The sequence below is a fragment of the Denticeps clupeoides genome, chromosome 2, assembly GCF_900700375.1.
Source record: "Denticeps clupeoides chromosome 2, fDenClu1.1, whole genome shotgun sequence".
Taxonomy (NCBI): domain Eukaryota; kingdom Metazoa; phylum Chordata; class Actinopteri; order Clupeiformes; family Denticipitidae; genus Denticeps; species Denticeps clupeoides.
In genome coordinates, this window is record NC_041708.1 from 28,414,588 (window position 1) to 28,437,379 (window position 22,792).

The following is a 22,792-nucleotide window of genomic DNA, read 5'->3' on the forward strand; positions in this document are numbered from 1 at the left end:
TCTCATGGCTTCTCTCTCTCTCTCTCTCTCTCTCTCTCTCTCTCTCTCTCCCTTTACGCTTTCTTTTCATCTTGATTTTCTTTGTAACATTGGTAGCTTTTTTACATACAATATTTACATGTAACTGCAATAATAATCTACTGGGGTTAATAAATTAGAAAATGTTCATCCTTTTAACCTCTATTTTGCCATGCCTCTTTCTGTCAGGTAACATCAAGTTGGAGTGGTTTGAATACAGTGCTTTTGTGTAGAGAGAGTTTTTTACTCCACCCTCCCCGGTTTTTACAATCACTTCCTTCACCGTTCAGATGTATTCATTTGTTAACATTTACCTGAAAAAACGTGATCCCACATCAAAACGCATAGTCATTTCTCCATGAGGATACATTTTTATTTAATGATTATGCTTTCATGATAATAACAATGACAGATATTAATGGCAAATTGAACTATTTTAACAGTATATTGTGCAACCTGACAAACTGTTTTTGATATTCGTGTCTCTATTTAAATATTATATATAAACATCAAATCTAAAGGGAAGTTATTATTGTTATTATTTCACAATTTCATTCGAATTACACATCTGTATACCAAACGCATGCATTGGTCACAGGGTCACACATCAGGTTATTTGTGGCCGGCCTTGATTGCCTTCATAAGAGGGATCCACTTGGAGCGGTGAGCCGGGCCTCTACTGCCTCTGAACTCCTCAGGGCCATCATATTCATCTGCCTCCGACGTGATCTCCATCTTCTGTATGATCAGCTTCATCAAGTTGTGCTGCTTCTCCAGAGTGCTGGACATTTCCTTTAACCTGGACCAAAAGGAGTGTGCAGGAGTTTAACAGGCAGGACTCCCATCTGTAGCAGATGGACAATCTACATGCAGGTTAGGGACAACTGTGCTCTACAGCGCAAACACTAGGGGCTGCTCATACACAGGGAAGGCCAGGAAGCTCTCGGCCATGTTTTGCTGAGTCTGTGGTGCATGCACGAGCCATAGCGCATATCGTGAGTCTGCACTGAACATGTGGGAGATTATTGTCTGTTGTTCTCTGTGATTAATCGGTCAGCATTAGTTTATGCTATTATTTGGCAGACCAGAACAGCAAACATAAACGCTGGTTTATTCTATGACTGGTTTTAATGCTGGAATGAGCTATGTGGGAAAAATCTACACTGCACCACAGTGCATTCACATTCCACAATTTGTCTGCTCACATTGAACAGTCCAGCTGGAACAATCCCCGCACCCTCCCACCACACACACACTAATAAGTTGGTTTGGGATTCTGAAAAATGGAGGAAAAATTAGGGTGAAATTGAACAATCTGTCAGTTAATTTCTAAATTGCCAGAAAATCTAGTGGGATTTATTTTTTTTATTTGTAGCTGATTTCCAGCCTTCAGAACAGAGAAACTCTGCTTCAAGCATGTACACTAAGAATGGAAGCCTGGATCTGCTTTAATGCAGTTGTTTTACCCCTGGGTGCTTAGCACCAAGGGAGTGTGTTAGTGGGAATCCCTCCGCTTGTGTGTGTATGTGTGGTTTTTTTTTAGGCCTGCAGGGGAGGGGCTTCTGATTGCTGGGTCATTGCTCCACCCACAGTCTCACAGTGACTCATATGCTGACAGTTTATGAGGAGGCCTGAGACAGGACGACAACTCGCCTAGTGCTCATGGAGGAGTTTTGGAGTGGAGTTGTTTAATAGAGAGAGAGTTTGTCAGGATCCGGTCCTGCAGGGCCAACTCTTGATCCGGAGTTCGTGCCAGAGTTTCATGTTCGTGTTGTGCTATTATGCTTCCTGATTGTGTTCACCTGTGTCCGATTGTAAAAAGCTGCCGTGTTTGTGTCTGTATGCTGTCGGATCTGTGTTACTTGATATCGCTCCTGTCCACCATCTAATAAACCCCTGTTTCTTGACATTATTTGTATGTGTCCTTCTATCTCGCCAGGTCCAGCCCTCGTTTCAGATCTCCTTCCTCATGTCAAACCAGCATGACAGAATCGGAGTTGTTTATTTGGATTTTTGGATCTGACATATTGGATGTGTTGGTGCCACAAAGGGGCAAGGACCTGGAAAACCAGGAAAAAGGAAAAAAAAAAAAAAAAAAAAAACAAGGCCGCCACACTAAGCCCTTTCAACGCATAGAAACAGTAAAGAGGCCAGGCCTCTTCACCTAATCTGATATATTGGTTTCTATGGTTGGATCTACAGGTCGACCACAAGCCAGGAACAAAGTTGGAAAAGTGTGAAAAAATATGTTTTTTGGGATTTACGCTGTCAGAGTTGAGCAGACACATATGGAGATACACACCACTTTCATGCCAAGCCGTAGGGTGCACAGTTGACATGCCTTGGTCAGGTGTACGGGTAGAGTGCATCTGCGCCCCTTTTTCAGCTTTTCCTCTATTGAACTTGAATAAACCCAAGCAACCACCTACATAATTATTACTTATCCTACAATAAGCATACAGCATATAGTTGGTTTAACCGTATATATCACTTTTTTGGCACTTAGGTTTAGTCTGTGTGTTCCTCTTTCCCACTGTCAGGAACGTGACACAGACATTGGGGGAAATGTACCTCTGCTTCTGTTTGTGCAGTTCGTGCTCCAAAGGTGTCAAGTGCTGAGCATTGGTGTTCAGACGGGCACGGACCTCCATCACATCTCCAGAGCTCCAGTAAGACATGAACGTTCGCTGGGGTGACAATGGAAGTCATTTCACGTGGAATCAGTAGTCTAAGATATCCTGGGTTATTTACTTTGTAGAACATGGCCTAATATGTGGAGAAAATCAGAATAAAAGGCAATCTTTTGCCAACCTTGCCACACTTCCTGTTAGGATAGATAGTGATGCTGGGCTTGTCCACTCGTTTCATGAACCAGTAGGGCAACTTCTCCTCCAGGTTGGTGTGGAGATCAATCTGAGGTAGAGAATGATCCTAGTCAGCAGCCAAACTCAGAGCTCTTTCATAATAAGAACAATGATGATGAGTGGTACCTGCATGGCAATTCTTTTCAAGCTGGCATTCCTCTGCACCTCTGCAATGTCCCCCACAGCCAAGCCGATCTACAAACATGCAGACGGAGACAAATATGGCCCATTTACCCAAGCTGATTCAAAGTCATTAGGGTCAATTAGGAAAAGTGCATGGTGTTTCCTCAGCGTACCATTAGATTCATGAGAAGGATGGGCATGAGCAGAACAAACAGCACAAACACTGCATAAGTTATCACAGGGAAGGCCAATCTGTTGTTTTCGTAGGCCTCAAGGACGTTGATCTGATAGTTCAGCTCTCCAACCATCATCACAAAGGTCTGTATCAGCGACAGGCTCAGCCAATTAAACTCTTTCTGATGGAGAGAAGGCAAAATTAAGCTTATGAAGTCCTTCTCCTTCCAGGATCAGAGAATGATGCATATGCATATGTGCAAATTTACTTGGTGAAGCATCAGGGCATAGAAGGACAAGCCGAATGCCAGAAGCAGAAAGACGAAGAGCACAATGATGCTGATGAGCGTTTTGATGATCTCTCCAAACATCACAACATAAATCCCAAAATGTTCGAACCTTTTCAAGAGAAATGTGAAAAATGATTGTTAATTTGCCCCAAATTACCTGGCTAAATGTGCTACATGCAGCTGAGAGTGCAGTTTACCTCTGGAGATAGAGGAGGAAGTTCACCCAGGCAAAAAGAATTGCCAAAGCACCCGCTTCCCAGTGCCACGATGTCTGAACTCTAAAAAATATGGGGATCACAAAGACCAGAGAAGAGATGGCTGTTGTCCAGTCTGCTGCGTTGGAGAAATCCGTAAAGTAATTTGCACGCTTTGGGAGAAAAAAAACACAGACGGACAGAATAGTTGGTAATTTTTTTGGTTTGTTAAATACTCTTTAACTTCATATCATGCCACATATCAATTAAATAAATAGCTTGATTCATTTGTATTCCTTTTTATGACTTAAATTACTTACTGGTTAAAGTGAGCAAGCATGCAACTACTGAAACTATTATGTAAAAATAATTAAGGCAAATCATTAGTACAAAACAGTGATTTAACCACAATTTAGTGGGTATTAGGCGTCCCTAAGACCTCCCTTTAACACCAGAATTTTAAAAAAATCACTGTAAATTCCAATTTATCGGATTGGTTTGTAGTATATAGGACATTCAGGAAAATATAAGATCATAATGTGAACTATAAAAAAGTAACGATAATAATACCTGCTGCGCCATTTGAAGCAGTTCTTTACACACCGCATACACGTTCATGACGAGAACCATGATCATGCAGGTGGAGATGAGACCGCTTTGCTGTTGAAGACAGAAGAAGCAGAAAAAAGATCACTTATCAGGCATGCTGAGTAAATTGTACTGTGCAAATCTTATCCTTTGGCCTAGGTGGACAGTAATGTGCAGATTAAAATGGCCCTGACATTGACATATCTCCCATGATGACTGCTTTTTTTTTTCAGTCACGGTAGAATATTTGCGTTGAGGCCAGTTATACATCAAAACTCTTGAGACAAATAGCAATATCATAAATAAGCTTAGCCAAGAGCAATGGCCATTCCAACCTTGATGCTCGGACCTTGATAAATCGCTCAGAGTCCATAATGAAAGTGAGCAAATTAAGAAATAGGGCAAAGACAAGGTCATTACCAAGCAAATGCATATGCGACAATGATGATGATTGAGAGCACTGAAACTAATGGCACATAAAATGGTCTTGTCAAAGCAAAACACATTTGGCCAACAAGGTCACATGAATCACCAGCCCCAGTGAACCATGGGTAAGGAAGAGACAGAGAAGGGCTGAGAGCAAGTGAAAAGTTTTTCATCTGCATGTTGATCAAATTTGTCCACATTAATGGCCTCTTCATGAACAGTAAAACATATTTAAAGCTATGTTGTAGTACATTACGTAGACACATTAGGAAATTGTCTTTAACTTCTAAATTAGAAGCAGCCCTCGATAAAAAATAATATAGCACATTGAAAAAGTATTCACAGCGCACAGCTTTGGCAAATTTATTAAAAAAAAAAAAAACTGAGAAAGCACATGTACATAAGTATTCACAGCCTTTGCCATGAAGCTCAAAATTGAGCTCAGGTGCCTCCTGTTTCTCCTGATCATCCTTGAGATGTTTCTGCAGTCCAGCTGTGAAAAAAACAATTGATTGGACATGATTTGGAAAGGAACATATCTTCTATATAAGGTCATGTCCGAGCACAAACCAAGCATGAAGTCAAAGGACATGGATGTAGACCTCCAAGACAGGATTGTCTCGAGGCACAAATCTGGGGAAGGTTGCAAAAACATTTCAACTGATTTGAAGGTCCAAATGAGCACAGTGGCCTCCATCAAGTTCAAAGCTACTAGGACTCTTCCTAGAGCTGGCCGACCACTTAAACTGAGCGATTGGTCCAGAGGTCCTCTGTGAATAATGGAGAACCTTCTAGAAGGACAACCATGCAGAAGGACAACCTGCTCCAGAGCACTCTTGAACTGGGGTGACCATTCATCTTTCAGCAGGACAAGCACCCTAAGCATACAGCCAAGATATCTGAGGAGTGGCTTCAGGACAACTCTGTGAATGTCATTGAGTGGACCAGCCAGAGCCCAGACTTGAATATGATTGAACATCTCTGGAGAGATCTTAAAATGGCTGTGCACCGACACCTCCCATCCAACACGATTGAGCTTGAGGTGCTCCAAATAGGAATGAAAGGTAATTGCTGCCAAAGGTGGACTGAACAAAGGTTGTGAATACTTATGTACATGTGCTTTCTCAGGTTTTTCTAAATAAATGTACCAAAAACTCAAGTAAACGTTTTTCATGTTGTCATTACAGTGTATAATTCTGAGGGAAAATTCCATTTTGGAATAAGGTTACATAACAAATGCTGTAAAAGTGATGCACTGTACGCTCTAGCACTGACAGCCAACTTAATATGCCTTGAGTTTCTGTTTTTGGGATATATTTGGGGAAGAGTGTCAATTACCTGTATTTTGATGAGAATTTGTGAACATGACATTACTGAACATGCCCCATGCACTAGGACTTATTTTAGCACTGGGAAAGTACAGCCTTTGTGTCCTTTAGTGTCCTCTGCAACTTTTAATTAAATTCATGTTTATTACGTTCAGTCGTTTTTTATCTGTGAGCAACTCCACCACAAAGACTGCAATACTTAAACAAATGAAAATGCTTAATACCTGCTGTTTATTATCCAGCTTCACAATGGCCTTCTTCACACAAAAAAAGTATTTTTATATCTCAGGTCCCAGAAGTCCACCTTTCATCAGTAAAAATTGTTACACTACCTGGTGGAAGGAAATGGGAACCATGGTGACAGATGTTCCATTCTCCATGTTTTGGGTAGGTTTCAGGTTAACAATGAGGTAAGTGAGGGGCAACAAGCCAAGTAGATATATGGCCAGATTGAGCAGATGAACTTTGCTTCCATATGCCAGCCTGACAGGAACAAAGCAGAGTCACTATCATATTTATAGCTAAAGATACTCATATATTATATATGTGATACAATACAGGTGCTACTGTGCAAATGTAGTATTGTATTCTAAAAAAATAAATGGTACTGCAAGCTAAATACATTATACATGATTGATGTTTATTAAAGCTATGGATCATTTGTTATTATTGTGTACAGCACACTTTGGCTTGTTTAAAATCAATTACAATTCTCTCTTCGTACTGTCCACAGAATGCCATATGTCGAAGACGATCATGTCCTCTGCTCACCATTTCATTTCCAGGTATTTGTTGCACACTGGGTGGGTTAGGAGTTCAATACGGTTGTACTGCACCATGGCCTGTAAAGTTGCATTGAAAATGTCACTGCCTTTATTTCCCATTAAATCAGCATTCTGGACAGAAGGATCTGCACCGTTCAGCTTTGCGGTTTCAACAGACTGGATGTTTTTATAAAAATTAAAACACTGCCACTACCAATCCATGCCTAAACTACATGCCTATTCAGCTGCTGAGAATCACCATTGAAGAATTACCTACATTGAGGGCACCAAGCGGTTTCATCTTTATGCTTTTATCCTCATCTGCAAGTTTCTGTACTTCTGGTGGAGCTTGAAGCCAATGGAAATCATAATCAATCTGCAGAAAAAAAGGGATAGTAAGAATAGTCCTAATAAGATACAAATAATTCTAATAATGATACTGATACTGATACTAATAATGATAATGATATAATTCCAACTGAACAGATTCTCCACAGAACCTACTGAGCACACTGTACACATAACTGTCCTTACATGGTAATCAGGACTGTTGGCATCATGATCAGACTCTCTGACACACAGATCCAGCAAGTGCTATTCCAAAAGGAAAGTATTAATAATGACATTAATATTTATGTTCTATCAAACACATGAAAGCAACTGAAAAATTATGTGTTGAGTAATCTAACCTTGAAAGATTCCGGGAGGAACTCTATTAAGTCATAGACCACACAGCGAGAAGCTGGATTCTTCACATTAAACTGCCCGACAGACTCGGAACATCTGGGAACAGAGAAGCAGCAGGGGTGAGTGGACATGCGAAAGGAACGATAAAACAAACATATAGTTTTAATCACAAAGTGACTCTTTGCACAGAGTCAATACTTTTTCAATGTATATATAAATTGATCTGATCACTATCAGTATTTTTGGTTATTTCCATGAATGCAAATTTGTAAATTAGTCTGGGGGCATTTTATGTGCAGGCCAAACGTGAAGATTATCTTTTTTGTCTGGTGCGTAGTGCCTTATGAACAGACTTACCAACTCCCCAACTGTTCGATTCTATGCAGAGCAAGATTATCAGAAGCACCATAAAGAGCCATTTATTTTTCAGAACCGTTATATTCTATTTATAAGTAGTATGTGTCTAGTTTCCCAAAACAATGATTTCAGCATCCTCAGCTTTGCTTCTACTTAAAAACGAAATGCATTGGTAATACATTCAGCTGATTTTACTTTTAGATGAAAGCTGTGTGATGATTGGTTCTGTCACAAGGGTAGTTTACCCTGAACTCTTAAGAATTTGAGAAAGACACATGGCTTTTGTTGTGAGCACTATAACTTTAATATTGAGCATGGAATTTGGCAGGAAAACATTACCGCTCATTCTCAATGACTGCGTTGGCCACATCCTTTCTCCCATGATGCACAGCTTCATGCAGGAAGGAGGCATCATTCTTATTGAGGACGATGCTGGCGCCTCTTTCCAAGAGCAGCTTCACCGCTGCAGCATGGCCACATTTTGAAGCGAAGTGCAGGGCTGTGTTCTGCCATCACACAACAACTTAGAACCAGGTTAATATAAAAGCCTAATTTCTAATTATTAATAGAAAATAACTTTCATGGCACAAGTATCTCTAGATACATTTGTGAGAGAGAATCTGCTTTTACAGCATGGAGAAGATCCAAAAGGGGTAATAAGTGTTAAAATACTTGCATTTTATACTTTTGTATTATTTCAAAATGTAGGATCACATTATGATTTTTTAAGAGTTGAAATGTAAATGTTATATTTAGATATTATGCATTTTAACAAAGATAGTGAAAACAAAGAAGCAGTGACATGATTGTAAATGAGTAAATCCTATCCCTAATTATTAATGAAAACTTATGTAATACAGTGGTGATTTTATAGTTAACAACATAAAAAAAATTCCAACACTCAAATGAAATGTGAAATGCAAATGAAAAAGAAACACCGCATCTCGGAGAGCCTCGTACCCCCTCCTCGTCAGCCTTGTCCAGTAATTTAATGTTTGCCGACAGCAGGATTTTCATGGTCTGCGTGTATCCCTCTGCTGCCGCGTGATGTAAACATGTCCAGCCTTTGTAATCACTGCATAATGACAGAACAGCAGGAGCCCCGGATAAGCTCTTTCACTGGCTTCAGAGCAGCATTGCAGTCACGACTTGGCATCCTGTCCCTCTGAGCACTTGAAATGACAAATGGAAGGGACGCAGGGACTCATGGCATTTGTCTAGTGCAAGGGTGTCTACATATAGAAAAATATATGAATGGCTGGGCCACCATCTAGAGGTGAGGGGTATTGGCTCACATGCTTGGTTTTGTATGGTCATCCACAGGCGTAATTAGCAGGGGGGTTGGTGGTCATGACAGCCGCCAGAAATATGAAAGTGAAGTGATTGTCACACGTGATACACAGCAGCACAGCACACAGTGCACACAGTGAAATTTGTCCTCTGCATTTAACCCATCACCCTGAGTGAGCAGTGGGCAGCCATGACAGGTGCCCGGGGAGCAGTGTGTGGGGACGGTGCTTTGCTCAGTGGCACCTCAGTGGTAACTTGGCAGATCGGGATTCGAACCAGCAACCTTCTGATTACGGGGCTGCTTCCTTAACCACTAGACCACCACTGCCCCATATCTGATCCCACCAATATAACCCCTAATCTAATAACATTATTCTGATTAATAAATACATAAATTATCTTGCATTAATAAATTGTTGATTTGCTTTGTTCATTTCATTAGCCATATTTCATTATATTTTAAGAATTAGAGCCAATTAGAAATAGCTCATGGGCTGCAGATTGGACAGCCCAGGTGTAGTGCTACAGATGCCATAAGCAAATGTCTTGTGGTCTCTGAAATTTGTGCATGTATGTGGTTGACCTCTGGAACAACGCTCCCTTCCTGAGGAGCAGCTCCACCACTTTGGTGTGGCCGCCACGGGAGGCCAGATGGAGGGGGGTGAGTCCGGAATCGTCGCCCTCATTCAGCAGCTTGGAGTCTGTGATGGTCTCCAGCAGTCTATGGCAAGTATTTATACGACCATATCTATATGGAAATGGAGGATAATAGATCACAGAGATGAGCCATGCAACCTTCTGGAAGGACACAATTTTGAAAATGTGCTGAAATATGAATATGGGCACTATTTTCAAGACAGTGAAATGTGCCAAGCGTGGAACTTGATAGTTAGTGTAAGGTAAGTTGTGCTTCGGATTTACATAAAGAAATGGATAAAACAAGAAAGAACCTTTTGGTAGCTATCTGATGAGGGAGAGAAACTAACTTTGGTGTGTAATTATTTCTGTCACCCAGAACATGAGCTTTAATGATGTTTAAAATGGAGGAGCCCAATGATTGACAGGTCTCACACACACTGCATCCTCATCATGCATGATGTAAACCTGCACTCGTCATGTCACATGCACAAACATTATTAAAAACTGTGTTTACTTCTTGTTTCATCTATCCATTTATGTAAATCTCGAGGGCGACCCACACTCAGAGTGTGTTCATTCCAAATGTTTATATAGTCATGAGTAAGTGTCTCGTACTCTGCAGCAAAGTGAAGGGCTGACTTCTTATCTTTTGATTTACGCCCAGGGCAGATGTTCAGACCCAAGATGTTCTTAACAGAGTCGTGGATGCCCAGTCTGCATGCATAGTGAAGGGGCGTACAACCTTCACAGTCTTCATCACACAGGAGCTCCTTCACTGCGTTATCCTGGGAAGGGACATATTTATCTCTGCACATTATGGCTCATATAACTGTTACAGTAGCAGTGATCTGTAGCAGTGATCACTGAGAACCAGGGTGGGCAGGTGGAGCAGTTACCCCAGGGCCCTGGGGGATGCTAAACCTGTACCAAACTTAAATTTATTGCCTTGCATTTGAAAAACCTGTTTGTAAATCATCACAGGTTCATACCATAAAAAACACACTGAGATGCAACCATCTGGAGACCACATACCAGCACATGACCACCACGACAATATTTTGTCTCTGACCTGTAGAAGCTGCTCAGGGAGGTTCTTCAAACCCTTCGGCTGGAAAGTGGCGAGGTGCAAAAAATTGCGTCCTTCTTTGTCTTTTGTCTTCATATTTGCTCCTAACATAACAAAATTTGAAAACACGAACTGCCCCGATTGTTCGGATGAATGAGGTACATAAGTATTCCTGTTGGACAGTCTTGATATTTAGTTAAAAGGATCGGGTTAACAGATCAAGTGATGTTTTGAGGAGTGAAACTCGGTTTACCTTTGGAGAGTAAAAATGCCACTGTTTTCCAGGCCCCGCAGCTTGTAGCTACCAGCAGTGGGGAGAGACCCTTACAGTCAACACAGTCAATATCGGCACCCTGTCAAAACATGCAGTTACAATTACAATAATCCAATCATGAAGCACCTTGAGTAAGTAATGATGAGGCACAAAGTGATTTCAAAGGCCAAATATTTCATTATTTGTTTGGTAAATGCCTCCATGTTAGCTGAGAAACATGCCACAAATACTCAGTTTACCTTTGAAATCAAATATTCAGCCAGATCAGCATGATCAAATATTGTTGCCCTAGAAAACAAAGCAAAACAAAATTTTGTGATACGTTTTTCATATTTTTTCTAGTATTATCTTTGAATACAATATCAGGGCAGTGGTGGACTAGCAGTTAAGGAAGCAGCCCCCTAATCAGACGGTTGCCAGTTCGAAGGTGCCACTGAGGTGCCACTGAGAAAAGCACCATCCCCACACCATCCCCTCCCCGAGCGTCTGTCATTGCTGCCCACTGCTCACCAAGGGTGATGGGTTAAAAGCAGAGGGCATTTCATTGTGTGCACCTTGTGCTGTGCTGTGTATCACAATGACAAACACTTCACTTTCGTAATATTGTAAGAAAAACAGATTCCAGTACAGAAATACATTTGCAAAATGTATGTGCATTGATACTGCTTCAAATACTGCTTCAAACGTTCAATACTGTGAAACTGAAAAAAAATTACTCCTTTAAGTGGTGTCTTCAGCCTTGCCCTTGATAAGCAAGATGCACTTGTTCATTCTGGCCTTTCCAGTGACCAAAGGTATATGTTTGAATTAAGGTTAGTTCCCATCATAAGTTTTAATTGATAAAGCTCTTTGGAATAAGTTTGAATAAGTGCTGGTCTTCCCCAAAGTCATTGTAATTACACCACTGTGATCACGTGTGTGTGGTTATGTGTGAGTCTCACTGATAAGATAAAATGTTAATTGTTAATATTTCTGTGCACAGACATAAAGTCTCATGAAGCATTTGCTTTATTTTCCAAATTTCCAAATCAATGATTAATAAAATATGCAAACATTTGTCTTCCCTGATAAGGTTAGTCATCCAAGGGTAGGAATATAAATATTTTGGAGTAAAGCTCAATTTACCACTGCATGATTAACCTGCAGTATTGGACTTATTGCTTGCAGGCAATTATCTGATGCATTTGCTGGCTAACCTGTGCAGTGGCGTCTGGTTTGCTCCATCTCGGATGTTGATAATCTCCTCCACATTACTGTAAGATGAAACCATGAGTCTGACCGCCTCGATGGCACCCTGAGTGCAGGCGAAGTGGAGAGCTGTGGATTTGTCACACTGGTGAAAGGCAGAGAGAGAGAGAGATGAAGGCTTGAAGCTCCTATTAAAGTGAGATAACTAAGTCAGACAAGGAACACCCTGAAACTCCTTGTCTCTTGAGAAAGGAAACCCATTCATTAATGAGAAGAACATGAATGGAAAAAGCACTGTGAACTATAGGTCCTCTTCCATTAGAAACCATTTAGATGCTTTCACTGAAACGTGCAATCCCTCTGTGGAGGGTGGTCTGCCGGATCTGCCCTATTCGAACCAAGGATTGGATTTTCTGAGATTTATTTGAACTTACTTTGGCCCAGCAAGTGTCTGCTTTGCTTAAAACATCATATGGTTTAGTAGGTAATACATCACAATTATTACCTTCAACAATTTGAAGTTGATACAGTTTAAATGTTCAAATGAGGAATGCCCTCACACTGCCAAAACATTGTCCAGGCATGGAGTCCGCGAGACCCCTCTGGGGGTCCCTGACCTTAACAGCAGATACAATAAGACCTGCAAGATGGGAGGAGGGTTTTTTCAGTTCATCCTACAGAATGAAATCCCACTACTCCACGGTCCAGCTCCCATTTGCAGGAGCTCTGAATAGTGGACAGTGGTCAGCATGATCACGCCGACCTGAGTGCAGCATCACAGTCCTCAAAGCGGTAAGCTATGATGTTCTGTGTGTTGTGTGTTGTGACACCTTTCTGTCACCAGTAAGGCTTTCAGCACGTTGTGCTTCAGTAGCTGCTCTGTGCGATCAGAACCCTCAACATGCACTGACCTGCTAAATATCAGACTTTTTTAGATAGAAATATATAGCTGTACATATATTTATATAATTGTAATATAGGAGAGCACCATTAAATGGAAATAAATGTTGGTTACCTGCTTTTGGTCAATTTTTGCTCCTTTTAGTATACACAGTTTAATCACTTCAATGTTGCCTCCTCGCACAGCCAGATGCAGTGGAGAGCTTTTGGATTTGTCCAGGTAGTTAATTTGGCATTCATTGTTGTAACCCACCTCTTCACCTACAAAAGACACAAAATCAGAGACAGTAGGAGCGACAGAACTAAGTGGTTTGGAAGACACCCATAAACACCCTTGTGTCTGTCATTAACACCAAGGAAGGGAAAATGACAAATGCGAAGGGGTCTGTGCAGAAACCGTCAGCAAACTAAAACAAAGTGACTGCATGTGATTCATTTTCCACAAGAAATGCTGGCTGAGTCACTGCATGTGGGTCACAGAGAATTTTCTCCAGCCTTCGATGACAAAAACTTCATGTCCAAGCAGTGAAACAGAAGGCATGAGTTCATATGACATACCCCATTTTAAAATGACTTCCATTGCCTCTTTTGCACCTGCAAATGCCACTGTGTGGATGGCGTAGTGACCCAGCTTGTTTTGGGTGCAGAGCTTTGCTCCACGCTTGCACTGGAAAGATAGTTAGAGCCTATTAATTAGCTTGTTAAAATTAAATGCTATTAGCTCTTAATAAAGCAAATTAGCTAATATCATTGTAATAAATTTTTTAAAATACTTTACAGCTGCCTATTTGCACTCACCAGCATGCGAAGAGCCTCGCAGTTGTTGCTGCAGCACGCCAGCATCACAGGGGTGTTGCCCAGATCCCCCTTCAGGTTTTCATTTGTGACACTGTAGGACAGCAAGAGCTGTGGAGAAAAGCACAAAATTCCAAAATTAAATCCATGCTGTCATGCTGCACTTATAAAAAAATATTTTGTCCCTCATTACATGATTCCCTCATTACATGATCATGCTTTTAGCTCTGTCAGATTATTAAATTGAGTGTAATGAGTAATCTGCACTACTCTGCTCTGCTGAGTACAGTTGAAATGCAAGTGATGAACTAAAACTTGCTTATGGGTTCAAAAATGATCATATTTAAAATTACAATTGCACTTATGTGCAGTTCAGGATTGAGGTGACTGCATTTTGTCCTAAATAAAGACACATCTGGAGGTGCCAACCTCCACCAGGGTGTTGTGTCCTTTGGTGATAGCCATGTGCAGGGGAGCAAGGAGGGCCTTGTTGAGGATATTTGGGTTGGCGCCCAGGTCCAGTAGCAGGGAGCAGATGCTCTCTTGGTTCTTCTCCACTGCCCAGTGTAATGGTGTGCAGCCATGGTCGTCACATGCATTCAGCTCTGAAAGGACAGAGGACATGGGCATCAGTTCAATAGTCAATTGTGTTGTAAAATCACATCAGAGATCACAGCGGCACTTTGCTGCTAAATTGTCCTATTGAGCCAAACCCACAGACATTTATGAGAGGAACAAGAAGAGTCTCTCTCTTTCAACACCATTTCCATTGTGTCACTTGAGCTGAAATCACTAAAAGATCTCAGCAAACGTTTTCTGCCAATGCTACTGCACTTGAATCTCCTCACCACACTAGGAATTGATTAAAGGCACCGATACTTAATTCAGTCTCTTCTTATCTGTGCATGTTAATAAGAGTACTTTTGACAAAATTTAATTTATCATAGGGTGTTTCTTTCATACTTACTTTTTTTTTAATTATTTCATGTTGATAATGCTGGCTTCAATACTTTTGCTCCAAGACCTTGTTAATCTGACCCAATTAATTATTAGCAATGTATTTAACTCGTCTGATGTAACCTGGACATACAGAGGCATGGCACAACAAGAATGAATAGTTTCTAATTTATTAACACAGGTAGATTACTATTGCAATTTCATTTAAATATTGTATGTGCCACTATTACAGAAAACCCAAAATTTAAGGAAAGTAGAAGCTGGTGAACATGAGGAGCAGAGCCCCAATGGAGAGGTAAAAAAGAGAGACAGTAGCCGGGAAGAGAACCACCAGTACAAGACTTTCCCATCATGGCATCTCAGGCCAATTGTTGGCCTTTTGGCACCCTGGTGATACTTACTGTGAGCAGAAGGCCACAACTTGGAGATAAAGTAAGGGGTCTACGTGGACCTGGAATTTCCCATCTTACACATTTACACGTGTCATCTTTTCACCTGTTGTTGAGTGTATTTAAGTCTTGAGTCTACTTGAGTCTAGGCCATGCTGGTTCATTTTATGTCTGTATGTATGTACAGGGTGGGCCAATTATATGGATACACCTTAATAAAATGGGAATGGTTGGTGATATCACCATTTGTGGCACATAGGTATATGTGAGGGGGCAAACTTTTCAAGATGGGTGTTGACCATAGTGGCCATTTTGAAGTCAGCCATCTTGGATTGTTTTTTCAATAGGAAGAGGGTTATGTGACACATCAAATGTATTGGTAATTTCACATTGGTAATTTCACAAGATGTTCCAGCTTCTTGCCCTGTATATTGTGATTCTGTTCAAAGTCAAATTCCTCTGTCTACGTGAAGTTGTGCGAATGTGTCCTGCTTTCTGTCCTTGCCATGTTGATCGCTGAGTTTTCACACCGATGAACCACTGAGCGGTGCTTGTATACTATGGATGGACAGTATCCCATTAGGATAGAGGTGTTTCATCACAGAACAGATGATCAGTCGCAAGTACTGTCTTTTCTTTAAAAGGGAAAAAAATGGCTCTCAAAAAATTTCTCCATTAGTGCATTCAGATTTTTTTTAGTTGTCACCCATCAGTATATATTCGTTTCATTGACTTGCAATGTTTTATTCAGGGCGCTGTGTGCTCTGAATTTGTTGTGTGCTCTGAATTTGCTGTTCATTTGCTTCGTTATGCAGTTTTACTCCCACAGCCTTAATGGGCAAATTGACTCAGTCACCGAAAGTGATAAGCTGTGAATGTGAGTTCAATCTATTGCTAATTGAGAGTATTACTAATTACGTACGGAACCTACCTTCTGGGCCACCCTCATTTGCCAGGAATCGAATGGTCTCAAGGCTCCCCCCAGCCGTGGCATGGTGGAGGGGCCCGGCACCATCTTCATCTGTGGAGCTCCAGCATTGGGGCTGTTTCCTGATTAGGTTTTGCAACGCCTGAACATTCCCTCCATGAGCCCACTGCCAGGAAACAGGCATTATAAAGCCATGTAGGACAGGGCAGTGGCTGATTACTGTAAATCTCAGCCCCCCATCCCTTTCTAGTTCATTTCACTTGCACAGAAAATTACACAAGACACCCAGTCCTGGATTTACTGGACTTACTTCGAAGATTTTTTCTGGATCCAGACTTGAACTGTCCTCATCTATCACACATTTGTAGAAGCTGTTTTTCCTTGCCAGTGACATGAGACCACACCTTCTTGAGCAAACTGAAATTAGAGTAAAATGTTGTTACGTCAGCCGTGTTTACATTCGGCCGCTTCTCATTCACGTTACATTATCGGGGTGTCCAAATTCAGCTCTAAACACTGCACGGTCTTTGTTTGTTCTGTGTGTAAGCAAGAGTGCTGCCTCCTGGGAAGGATGTAAGGTGGTCTCACCCTTGATTAAGGTGAAAAGAACACTGAAGAGCATTTTTCTGATAGAGGGCGTTTGAGTCCACTGAGTATTTTAAGGTTAAATCCCTTGGAAAAGCAATTAAGTTTCCCACAGCTGGGACACTACGCTGTGCCTCCCTGTGGGGTCTGTGCTCCATGAAATGGGAAGAGAGCCGATGGGAAATGGGGAGTCAAGGCCAAAGACCAGCCATGTGGAGGACACTGCAAGCAGTCATTGCCTTTAATCAGTTGAAGAAAAAACACTTTAGCTTAGAGAGATAAAAATCTGTACACCCCACAGTCTCAAAAGCAGCAAAAATGTCCAGCATAGCATAGCCAGTTATCTGTTATTCGTAAAAAAGCAGGTCATCCAACTGCAATCAGGTAAACATATCGAAAACAACATAAAGAAAAATAATTATTAATACCAAGAATCAAGTTCCTCACTGAGCTCTACCACATTTTCAACTAGTTCTTCTGTTTGTAATGTTTTTCCAAGTCATTATTAATAATAGCGCACATTACAGTCACAAACCCACTTAGTTTACATGCCTTCGGATAGACGAAATGGGAGAACCTGGAGAAAACCTACACCAGCACGGGTAGAGCATGCAAACTATGTATACACAAGGTCCAAGTCGGGATTTGAACTCACAACCTCAGAGGTGTGAGGCCATGTCGCTAACCGCCACACCACCATGCGATCCCCACGATGACAAAGTGAATTATTACTACAAAAATGACTAGCAATCTAATTAAACAAAGGCAAAGACAATAAACAAGAAAACATAAAATACAACAACAGACAAAGTGCAATAAAGTGGAGTGATATTTAAAGAGTCGCATCATTTTCACTCACAGGGCTTTCCTCTATTACAATGTAATAATATGTTGATTGATTATAAACCTTTGTTGCTATGTTGCTGTTACTATGTTCATTTTGAAATGGTTGTCGCTGAAACTGTAATTAGACATATCGTTCCATATATATACAGTACGGCCCAAAAGTTTGTACACACCTTCTCATTCAATGTGTTTCCCTTATTTTCATGACCATTTTCATTGGTAGATTCTCACTGAAGGCATCAAAACTATGAATAAAAACATGTGGCGTTATGTACTTAACAAAAACAGGTGAAATAACTGAAAACATGTTTTATATTCTAGTTTCTTTGCTCTGATTTCTGCTTTGCACACTCTTGGCATTCTCTCGATGAGCTTCAAGAGGTGGTCACCTGAAATGGTTTTCCAACAGTCTTGAAGGAGTTCCCAGAGGTGTTTAGCACTTGTTGGGCCCTTTCCCTTCACTCTGCGGTCCAGCTCACCCCAAACCATCTTGACTGGGTTCAGGTCCGGTGACTGTGGAGACCAGGTCTCCACTTTTTGTTAAGTACATAACTCCACATGTGTTCATTCATAGTTTTGATGCCTTCAGTGAGAATCTACCAACGTAAATGGTCATGAAAATAAAGAAAACACATTGAATGAGAAGGTGTCCAAACTTTTGGCCTGTACTGTATATTTGGAACTATATATATATCTAATTACAGTTTCCATGCAATTTGATGTTTCCCAGTGTTTCTATGAAATCCAACATTCACCCTACTTTTCTGCACAGCTCCAACCAATTTCTGAAATGACAATGTGAAGAATGATGCTGTTGTAGATTATAAGCAATGTGCTTCTCCTACTGACAGTCTAATTAAGTTTTTGTTGGGGAGTGTGGGGACTATCAATACACATTTTCTTACATTATGGTGGAACAACCTATTATTTTTCTTCAGTACATTGTTAGCAGGCTGACATTTGATGGCCAGAAAAGTAGAACAGTAGATTTATTTTCATACGCATTATTCATTGTCCCAGATAGTCTTAATTCAACCTAATAAACTAGCTCTAAAACCACAATGTATGTAAAAACATTAGAATGAAAGAGCATGAAAGTTCAGGCATTTACTAAAAAGTCCTTCTTTACCCTGGGTTGAGCGGAAATTGCTTTCTTTGTTTATATCACCAAACACAGATACAGTAAAAGGTGTAGATGGTGGAACCGTACAGAACGTAATTTTCCACGATATGCAGTTTAAACCTCTCCTGTGTAATTGCGGTGCCAATACACCAATAACCCAAGTCTACACCATGACACAGAGTAAACAGAGATGTGGATTTATGAGGTGCAATCGCCACAGGTGTTCTCTGTGTCTTCACCTGCCTCCGTCCACAGGGAGGCATGATCTTTGTAATGATTAAAGGATTTAACATTGATTTAACCTTAAAGCCATCTTCCTGTATAACATATTATATATGTAATATAAAAATATTAAAACTACTGCGGTTGGCAGTGCTCCCGGCATTGTAAAAAATGTAATGTGATCCATGTAAAAAACAAAACTATACACTAGCGATTCAGCTCATTTCAGAAACATATGAATCAACTGCAACTGAAGCAACTGAAACTTTAAATAATTACATGAAATAAGTTGTGCATTACTTATAATTAGAATGAAGATTTATTTTCAACATTACATAAACACATATTTATTAATTAAGTCTGTTTTTTTATATAAATGATTCATAATACAGCCAAGCAATGGAAATATAATCAAAAAGGAACTTCCTACCTGCTTGCTGTAGGTGCTGGACAGAAGTGTGTTCTGCGGTTCTCTGCTCTCCTGAAACGATGGAGGTTATATAGCGATTCTGGTTGAAGCTATCCAATTACAGCAGCTCTTGTCCAAGGCATCAGACACAGATTTGTATGTGGAAGTCATTTCCTCTGATGCAATCATAAACCACAGGCTAATTTAACACGAGGTCTCGCCTTGTGTCATGCCATAATGGCCACGGTTAATGCATTGACTTCAGACCGTCCATCTCGCTGGTGGTTTTGTGGTTCTAGACGTTTCTTTGGACATTTGTTTCGAGAAATGATTGTAGGCTGTGTCTAGGTTTTCGTGTCACACGTCTTCCATTACAGCTGTGTAATGGCTCACAAATTACTATGTAAAATGTACTAAGTCTTGTTTAAAATAAATAAATTTGAGAATTATACAGTAAGTGGAGTTAATAAAAGAAATAGAGGTAGATTATTAATTAGCACAGTACTTGGTTACAAAACAATTTAAATTAAAATGTGCCCTGATATAATTCCACTTAATGATTTTTATTCTATTTTTAATAAGTGTTACTATAGCCTCAGTGTTAAAATTGCAGTTGTGTTAATATTGAGAGAGATTAGATGCAGCACATTTGAAATCTGGAAGTCTAATTAGAATGAAAGTATACTATTATTGACCCTAGCAGATAATTACTTTATATTGATCAATTTCCTGCACAGCAAAGGAGGCACATCTGTATCTGTGCGTGTATCAAACTGAGGAATACTTACGGTCCCACAAACGAAATGCTGCTGTTTATCTTGCCAGAACATCTGTCCCACTCTGTGTTGGAAACACAAGGTTGCACAAACACAACCCACTCACCTGCAAAATATTTACATCTTCTAGTATACAGAATAAGAACGTTTTCATGAATCTACATGCTGTCATTGTAGTAAATTATGTATTTTTGAGGGGTGGTAGTAGCCATTTCAACCATTTGGCCCCACTCAGGTCCCCCATGGTATGGCCCCACTTAACTCTACGTTATTCCCGATTACTGAATCTGTAATTGCTGCATTTAAAATGCTCTTGATAAGAACATCAAATAAATTCGTAAATGCAATTAAAAGTCACATCTCATTAGCGCAAACTGTCTTCACAATTAATTGTTTTATGTTGTTATTTTCACCCTGAGGAATCTCAAATGATTTAGTAATAATAATAATAATAGTACTGTTCTGAATTGGAATCAGGAATTATTTTAAGGGGGAAAAATGCTAATTGCACCATTAATCACCAACCTGACAGAGTATAACATGGTCTGAAGGAAAAAAGGAATAAAGCAGTAGGCACCAGTGCACAATTATTGATTGTGTTTGTGGCTGAAAAAAATTCTTGGTCCATACAGACGGGTCGTGCTGTACACCGAGCGCTTTCCAAAAGTTTTATATGTTCAAATTATCTGTATAGTCAATTGCATTAACAAGCAGAAACCTTACATTTTCCCGTTTCCTTACATTTTCTCCTCTGTGTCTGCAAAATCGTGTTCATCTAGAAAGCCATATCAACATGAACTCCAGCTCACCTGGCCTTGCTGCTGATTGAAGGATTACGAACCATTCCCTTGGGCAAGGAGAAGCAGGAATTAAAAGTGGGCATACTGTTTATCATCTGGGATGATCCGATAAGGTATATCATTAACTAAGGATTATGTTGTATTACACAGGCCGCAGAGAAATGTTTATTCCATGTTTCTTTGTTGATTGACAAGCATCTGGTAGAAGCGCTCGCGTGGCGCTCGGATAAAGAGTTTCCCATGCAATAATTACATCATGGCATGTCATAATGAATTATATTAAACATTTAACTTATATAATTGTGGAAATGGATTGTCTCTGAAAAAAATATTGGGTCTTTTTTATTGGCGGGGTTAGTATTCACGGTAACCTGTACTATATTTGATGGATGTTCCTTTAAATGAGAACTTTGCATGTTACCATCTTCCAGCGTCAGGACCACGCGCAGGATTTGAACAGTTAAAAGTATGTTGTATCTTTGGAGTGAGCGAGTGAGTGAATGCTCTTAAATGCCCACTTAAATACATCTGAAACTGCAGGCTGGTGATTCCCCCAGGCGGTGAGTCTTTACTCCTCCAGATCTCTGAGGAAACAAACAGTGCCAGTCGGAGAGTAAAAGTGAAAAACATACTGTAGCACTGATTAAGAGGTTCAGGGAGAAGGAAATCCTATACCTGTGTGATGTGGAGGGCGCTGTTAAGATTATTAATCCCACTGCAGTATGTGGTGTAACTGTGAAAAGAAGGTTTAAGTTAATATTAAATGGTTTTGTTTTTTTATCACTGTACATCGCAGATGAAATAAAAAAAATCAGCATGAAAAACAATTGGCAGGGATGATGTGCACAGCTTTTCCTCACTCATTTCGGTATTTGCCAGTGGGTTCTTGCTTTACTCCCTAGTCGGGGTATCCAACAAATGCCGGGGAAGCCTACACTACTTATGTTGGCAAGCCTGTTTAGGTTCTGCACAGCTATAGTTTTCAGCTACCACATAACACAAACCTAAAACTAAAAATTATGATCATGTGATAATACGCAACTGAAGTAGTAGATATGATTTTGGCTTCTCACCCTAGAAAATGACATTTGAATATACTAAAATATGTCCTTCCCCTAATCAAACAGTGCAGTGGGCACATCAAGCAGCATGGGTATTCATCAAACAATGGCTTTGTGAGCCGTGAGGCTATAGCTCAGTGTCCCGGTGTGGCCTAGCCTGATGCAAATGAGGAGTTTACCTAGGGACAAACCGAAAGTACACGCAGAACATAGAAGCTCCTTCCATTTTCTTTGATGAAAACAAATGGAGAAAATTTACATTTAAAATGCCGGGTAAATTTTCCTACTGACGATTCCCCTTCATTTTGGCATTTGTAATTTGAGACCCCAGTTGCTAACTCGTTGCTAATCCAGGCCTCTGAAACCCATCTCCATTATGACAGACTAGTTCATCACAGGGACACAGCCCAGCACTGTATATACAGTGGAGCAAAAAAAAGGATTTGTCAGCCACTAATTGTGGCAGCAAGTTTCCCCACTTAAAAAAATGAAAGAGGTCTGAATGTAAAATATATAAAATCACATTGTATGATTTTTAAAGAATTTATTTATATATTTTGCAAATTTTGGCCAATAGCAAAAGTTCACCTCAATAATGTTACCTCAGTGCAGCTTGACACTGCTCCCTGCTTGCTCGTCTTCACAAGTCCTGCTTCCTGCTTTCCTGCAGGCAAGCAGTCCAGGACACACACACACTCCTTAAACCGAAGCCCCAATCACGCAGGTGGAAT

The 22,792-nt window shown here is 40.4% G+C and overlaps 1 protein-coding gene across 2 annotated transcripts; it reads right to left on the reverse strand.

The window, feature by feature from the left end:
• Positions 1 to 377: 377 nt before the first annotated feature.
• trpa1b (transient receptor potential cation channel, subfamily A, member 1b) lies at positions 378 to 21,058 on the reverse strand. 2 transcript variants are annotated; one of them, XM_028967774.1, is made up of 30 exons: positions 21,010 to 21,058; positions 20,213 to 20,264; positions 19,446 to 19,496; positions 16,550 to 16,656; positions 16,243 to 16,405; positions 14,395 to 14,570; positions 13,969 to 14,076; positions 13,729 to 13,837; positions 13,286 to 13,431; positions 12,279 to 12,415; positions 11,322 to 11,370; positions 11,062 to 11,161; positions 10,812 to 10,912; positions 10,358 to 10,527; positions 9,687 to 9,851; positions 8,774 to 8,888; positions 8,153 to 8,319; positions 7,459 to 7,552; positions 7,304 to 7,363; positions 7,047 to 7,145; positions 6,777 to 6,847; positions 6,338 to 6,488; positions 4,234 to 4,323; positions 3,667 to 3,836; positions 3,449 to 3,578; positions 3,179 to 3,361; positions 3,009 to 3,077; positions 2,830 to 2,931; positions 2,590 to 2,705; positions 378 to 817 (listed from the first exon to the last, which is right to left on the reverse strand). In XM_028967774.1, exons 4-30 carry the CDS (start codon positions 16,631 to 16,633, stop codon positions 631 to 633), a joined length of 3,312 nt encoding a protein of 1,103 aa, XP_028823607.1. In that variant the 5' UTR covers positions 16,634 to 16,656; positions 19,446 to 19,496; positions 20,213 to 20,264; positions 21,010 to 21,058; the 3' UTR covers positions 378 to 630. The 2 variants fall into 2 exon arrangements, with proteins under 2 accessions (XP_028823607.1, XP_028823608.1); XM_028967775.1 differs by lacking the exons at positions 20,213 to 20,264; positions 21,010 to 21,058 and having other exon boundaries at positions 19,446 to 19,542.
• Positions 21,059 to 22,792: the final 1,734 nt, after the last annotated feature.